Consider the following 7,126-nt stretch of genomic DNA (forward strand, 5'->3'; position numbering starts at 1 on the left):
AGCCATGGACAGGGTGGTTTCAATACTCCTGAAACCTTGTGTGCCAATAAACTTTTTGTCCAACTGAATCATGTATTTGAGAGAGTATAAGACATACCTTGGAGAAACTTGGAGGGGAAGAATAAAATACCTTCAAATACATTAAATCGTTATTATTATTATTATTATTATTATAAGATTCTAGATTTAAAACTTTAAGAGATAATAAAAGTGATATAATTCAACCTCACTCATTTTACATAAGAGGAACCTGGGGCCAGAAAGGTTAAGGAACTTTGTCAGGGTCAAACAGGGAGTTGAAACTACTGACTCCACAATTATCACTCCTCACATTTTAGCCAGTCGTTCTCTCCTTCCCCTAAGAACCAAACAAGAGGCAATATTCTCAAAATGAAGCACCTGGCGATAAATGGAAACATACTAAAACATTTCCTATATACAGGAAGACAAAAAAATTAGACATAAATCCAAAGGAGGCTGAAATCTATCTGAGATAGGTAAAACAAGGTGATCCCTCTGACACGATTTGGGTGTTCACCTTCCCGTAGTTGAACTGGACCAAGTAGATGCTTAAATCCAAAGTGAACTGCAGGAATTTAGATTATTCTTGAAGAGTATTTAGAAATCTTTGAAGAATATGTACCTTAATCATGTTCAGGGGTGCAAGTTTCTGTAGAAACAAAGACATATGTGAGTCAATTTGCCAAAATTACTTCCTACTTAGAGTTCAAACAATTATACAAGATCTCCTAAGAAATTATGATTAACAGCATTGAAGGGAAGGGAAGAACAAGAAAAGAAGGGAAAGGAAGGGTTTAGGGTTCAGGGGATAGAGGAACAGGGCACAGCAAAGTGGAGCCAATTCCATTCTAATTACCAGCTTGTGTGGGTATGCTGATCTTTGTTTCATTAAATCCTTTAAGGCTGACAAACTTCTTATACTCCTCAAAGCCTTGTGGGTTCTCTTCTGCATCTGGACCCGAAGAGAGAGGGCAGAATAAATCACTGTTCATTTTGACTCAATCCTTCTCTGGTCCCTGTTTCTACAGTAGTCACCTCCTAGTGAAAGTCCTTGGGTTTTGCCCCACAGTTAGTTAAACTGCCAGCACAAAAGGAGATGAGAGAACTAAGTGTGGGTAATCAGTTCAGCCCTCTTATCTTCTGGCAATAAATGCCCTTCTCCCCCACATTAAGCACTTCCCAAACCTACCTCTCTACAGAAAACCCACCTACATCTCCCAATCATGCATTAAAACAAAATAGCTCTAATGCCCCCAGAAGCAGGATGGAAGAAAGAGAGAAAATATGAAGACACCCTATCTTCTTCCTCCTGCTGCTTTGTTCAAAGCATCATTTTGCCTTCTACAGGCTCATTAAAGAGCAGTTCAGTCAGTATTGGCAGCTTGGGAATGTGATTGGTAAGCAATGCCTTTGTTGCCATCAAACCTCCAAACAGCAAAAATTTTGAAGGATTTCATGGAATCCACTGGATATTTTATTGGGCTTTGGTTTATATCAAAACGGATCTTCTCCTGCTGCTTCTAGAGATGCCAGATCTGGGAATGTCTGAAAAGTAACAGGAATCCAGGTGAGCAGTTTCTAACACCTGCTCCATAACCTAACATTCTTCCCTTGTTACTTACCCAGAAGTTTGACCCTTTTTATTCGCTTGTCAGATAACTCGGTTTCACAGAGGAGAATCCAGTGATCTTTCACAGATGTCTTTTGTATGAGTACCTGGCGTTTGCCCTCATCTGTGGAGATGGTGAGGAGATATATCTTTAGCATCCCTAATCCTCTTGGAAAATCTGTTGGGAGGAGACTACAGCGGGCTTAAGATCTCACTGTGCCAGGAAGGACCCCAGACCTAATGAGCAGCAACATCCAAGAATCAAGAAAAAGAGTTGGGTCCCCCATGAGCAAGATAACTTCCCCTTGGATCTGATATGGTACCTTTCTAATGCACTTATCATGTAATACTGTATATTAAAGAAACCTAGGACTAAAGGTATAAGAGTTTCAAGAAACCTAAAAAAAATAGTTTAACTCCAAATTTTACAGATGAGGAAACTGAGGCCAAGAAAGTAATTAATTTGTCCTACTTTAGAGGGATAGTATGTTATAATGAACAGAGAAACAAGCTTGGAGTTTATTGGTCCTAAGTTCAAGTCTCACCTCTGACATATACTACCAAAGTTACCATGAGCAAGTCATTTAATTCTCAATATACTGAAGAAACTCTCAGAGACTGTAACTTGAAGAATAGGAGCTGATCTGTCTTGATAGAGGAAGTTTCCTTACTGGAAGTTCCTGATACCAATGAAATCATAAGTCAGGTCCAAAGTGACAAAGAAAGCAAGAATAAATGGCTGTCTGTATTTGTACCTTTGGCAAGAATCACATTGAACTTGAATTTTGTCTCTCCCTCAACAAGTAGCACAGTGCTCTAAACACTGAAATTGGTTAATAAATGTTTGTTGAATGAGGGCAGCATGAGCATAATGTCAGTGTCTTGGCTCTGGGAAATGACTCAGATTCAGTTCTTCCCAATATATAAGTGGAAAAGTCTATTTTGAAAAATAATGATGCAGATGGCTTGTTTTTTGCATATGTCCCTTTTCTATAGGTCTCTAATACCAAGAACGCAAGCAAGTAACTGCTGCAGTGCCCCATCTTTGCATGTCTCGCCCTTCCCCCAAGAAACATTCTGGAGGGTCATCATATCAATATTTTCATGAACCCTATTGTGCCACATGTTTTTCTAGATGACTTATGAATCTCAAGAATAGCACTCAAGATAAAACTTTTGCCCATTAAAGTATCTATTGCTGGGGAAAAGTTAAAGAAGTGTTCTTGTGATTTCCAATAGCAAATCATAAGAGTAGATGCTTAACCTGAATTTGCTACTTCAAACCCTCACATCCAGGTATTTAGTCAGTCACATATGCAGACAAACCCACTCACCCATTCAGTCCATGCCATGGAAAAAACATGCAAATTCACTAGATATTGTCAAGAAAATCCAGCCGTTGGACTATAAGAATAAAGGAAAGTCTCAAGGCCCGATCTTTGCTTGGGCCTGACAGACCACCTCTAAGGAGGCTAGATCCCTGGCTGGAATACCTTTAGTATGGAATGTTTGATTCACTTAACCAAAGAAAATAGCCCAGGCTTGTTTGTTTTCTCTAATTTCAATTTAATCCTTCACATATTCCATTCTTGCTGGAAAACAGAATGCATGTGAATGCTGGAGACAATGAGAGGAAGAGAAGTTTATATGTCATTGAAATCAGGAAAGGTGTTTTGATAACTTCACTACTGACCCAGTTCTCAATGTGGCAAGCACAGGAGAATGACCAGAAACAGATTAGCATTACAGCCTGTGATCTGATTATTCTCACTCATAGAAAAGAATCTTGTGACTTAGCATCCATCTTTTGAATACTGAAGATTTTCTGGGTTAATTTATACAGCTGGAGATCAAGGAATACCATGATCTCTAAGAAATCCAAACCCAGGTGACACCAAAGTACATGAAGAGAGATGCATCATATGAGTAGGCTACAGTATATAACATAGGATAACTTGTGTCATGAACTACATGGAATAAAGGCTTCCACAGGAAAATAAGGAAAGTTTAGAGGAGGCCTGAAGCCATGTGGGGACTAGCAGATAAACTATGAACCAGAAAAAAATAAGTCAATGAGTACACTATAAGCATTTCACCCATTGCTGGGAAAGTAAACCTAAACTTCATATACATATATGTTTGTACATGTGTATATGTACATATATACAGGTATGTATGTGTGTAAGTACATACTTTAACAGTAACTTTTACCTAATCCTTCTGAGACTCTAACCTTAACTCTAACACAGTATGTATATTGTGTGTGATCAGATTAGATATGCAGAGCACAGCAAGTAATAAACTTTAGCCATGGCCCTAAAGTAGGAGAGATAAAGATGAAGCAAGCTGATAGGACAATTATGGGCAGTCTACTTACTTGGAGGTAAAATTGGCCTCCAGATCACCATCACTAAGGTGAGTGACTGTCACAACTGTTACCTCCTTAGGCTTCTTCTTCCCATGAAATTCATTGTCTGTCACCATGGCCTTTATAAAGTATGTACCCTAGAGGGAATTGTGATATGTAGCTAGAACTTGAAGGAGGAAAATGGAGGGCATAATGGGATGAACCCCTCATAAACATCTCCTAATGATCTGGATCTTCATCACACTCTCAGAACAGAATCTCAACTCTGTGGCAAAAATCATGCATGAGCCAGTTACCCAGGGACCACCATGAATCTGGTGGCAACATACAAAAAGTACAGTTTTGTAGAAAGAAGCAATTCAGTGGAAGTGAACTAGCCTTGAGAATCCAAATCTATAAAGCTAGCCCAATTTTGACAGGGCCCAAATGGAAGCAGACATTTGGCACTGAAATCCCAAACTGAATCCATGAAGAAAGTAACTGAATCCTTGGAGATCCAACTCCACTCGGGAACATTACTTGCTCTGAATGATCATTATCAAGGATAAAATTAACTGAATCATATCCCCCATTTCCAGTTCATTCTGGGCAGAGTCAATTAAGGCAAGAGAATAATCAAATTCTTGACTTGGAATCTACTTCCTGCACTGACTTTCCCCCATAGACTCAATCCGAGATTTTCTAATGGAATCCATAGCACTAAAATTGCAGTACATTGCAGGATGAGAAGGTTACAGGGCTATAGACTCAGGTTAAAAACAGCCCAGTGGGGCCTAAATTTTGAAATGACAGCCTTTTGCTAGCATACATTGCTCCTTCTAATCTACAAGATTTCCCAATGAAGTCTCACCTCAAATCGTTCTTTAGAAGGGGATGACTCCTCAGCTTGGAGAATAGAGAACAGGCTTAGTGCTATGATGAGGAAAAGGACCTTCATCTTCTCAGATGTTCACAGGTCTTTACCTTCAGTCACTCACTCAATGAAGCTGGTTGGAAGATCTGTATCCCTCTCCTAACATCTTTCTCTATAAATATATCCTGAGATCAATGTGGCATTGAAAACTGTTATCTTTTTTGCACAGTGCTACAGTAAGTCTTACAACAGGGAACTGGGGGGGGGGTAAGGGAAAGGTGAAATAACATACTATTGTTTTTGGAAGTCCTATGTCTTTCTTCATGTTGAATGACTACTCATTATAAGTCATCCAAATAATCAATTAGGCCTAATTTTTGAACTTTTGCATCCTCCATCAGTTCTAAGAATTGATGCATTTACTGTTGGGAAGGAGATGGTTATCAGAATAGGAAGTAATTCAAAGATTCTTTGAGCAACAAAGAGAAAATCAGTGGCTTCAATCCAACCTCACCCCATCCCACCCCCTCATTTTTGCTGGCACATTTTATAAAGTTTTTCATGTGCATTGAAGGCCTCCCTCTAGTTCTGTCTCCATGATGTAGTTAACACACACACACACACACACACACACACACACACACATACACACTAGACAAAGCAACAGTCTGAAAATCTGGGTTTGAATGTCAGTTCTTCTACTCATTCCACTTGAACAAGGTTCTCCTTATCTCAATTAGAAACGGCTCTTACCTCCCAACACTTTCACAACAGATCTGTGAAGTCAACAAATTATATATCATGATCCCCATTATGGAGACACAAAAAAGCTAAATGACTTCTCAGGCATCACAAAGAATGAAAGAACTAGAGCCAAAGTCCAGGTCTCCTACTGTCTGAGACCTTGATTTAACCCAGGTTGTTTGGACTGATTTTGTTGGTCAAAGAAAAACTGGCAGTCTAGAATTTGGGCTAAGTTTTGCTTGTCAAAGTGAAGTTATCTGGGACATTGAATCATGTATGTTTAACTTCTTTAAAAGTAATACATCATTTTTTGCAGGTCACTCAGTAACCACTTATATGAAGTTTCCTAAGAAACCATATTTTTTCTGCAAATATAACTGACTACTGATCAGTTACCCTATCTATTCATAATTTTACTGTGAAATACCCATCAATAAACATTAAGTGCCTACTTAGTGCCAGCCATTGTGTTAGCCATTAAACAAAACCAATACAGTTCCCATCCTCAATGTTCTTCCATTCAATTAAGGAAACATCATGTATGGGTATATGTATGTGTGTATATATATATATATATATACATATACATATATGAAATAACTAAGAGGTAATTTAAGAGGCAGGGAAAGCATTAAATGCTAGTCAGATAAGGAAAGCCCCCATGTTTGAAGTGGTTTTTGAAGCATGAAATCCCTAAAGACTTCAGTAAATGACCCCTGCCGACTGCTCCTTTTCTCTCTATGGTCAACAATTGGCTCTAGCACAATATTTTCCTGGATTTTTTTCAGACTTGCTAGAATGGTAGGTAAATCAGCCAAATGATGTAAACATTGGGAACTTCTATTTCAGCCAAACATGTGTCAAAGTTTCCTAGGTTATCCTTCTGATCAAAATGGGTTCCGTGATAATTTTCAATATTCACACAATAACTGGACGTCAAAAGTAGCTTATCACGTTTGTAAATGACATGAAGCTTGGGCGGTTTCCTAACACAAAGAATAGTTTAGGATCCCAAAGGATCCAAACTGCTCAGAATGATGGGCCATACTAAGGGAATATACTTGAATCGAAAAAGTCAGCTTCATCAGAGAAGGTGAGAAATTTTGTACAATAGTTCATGTGAAAAAGAATCAGTTACTCTATGCACTTTCCAATTCAACATAAGGCAAGATTGTGACCTTCCTTAAAAAATTAATACAATTCTAGGCTCTTTTCTATAATAGTCATAATTTCAAGAATAAGAGAGATTATAGTCATGTTCTGACATGCCCTAGTCAAATGTCATCTGGATTAGCGTGTTCAGTTCTGAGTGCTACCTAACTGTGATAGGCTATAGCACCAGAAGAAGACTGCCAAGATGGTGAAGAGACACAAAAATATGACATACAAGAATCGGCTTAAAGAACTGCCATGTTTAGCCTGAAGAAAAGACTAATGATAATATAAAAATAATCTTCATATACTTGAAGGGATCTGGTATGGGAGAGGGTTGAATTTGGAAAAATAGATGTTTAAAGGAAGCAGATTTTGA

General features: G+C 38.4%; 1 protein-coding gene across 1 annotated transcript; it reads right to left on the reverse strand.

Moving 5' to 3' along the window:
• Positions 1–644: 644 nt before the first annotated feature.
• LOC114042412 (late lactation protein B-like) lies at positions 645–4,935 on the reverse strand. Its single transcript, XM_027861100.1, is given in 7 exon segments — positions 645–670; positions 878–981; positions 1,646–1,765; positions 3,164–3,203; positions 3,206–3,222; positions 4,008–4,135; positions 4,849–4,935. Coding segments are annotated over 7 exon segments (522 nt in total).
• Between the last annotated feature and the right edge of the window lie 2,191 nt (positions 4,936–7,126).

Source organism: Vombatus ursinus, unplaced genomic scaffold, assembly GCF_900497805.2.
Source record: "Vombatus ursinus unplaced genomic scaffold, bare-nosed wombat genome assembly UNPS02014448.1, whole genome shotgun sequence".
NCBI classification, from domain to species: Eukaryota; Metazoa; Chordata; class Mammalia; order Diprotodontia; family Vombatidae; genus Vombatus; species Vombatus ursinus.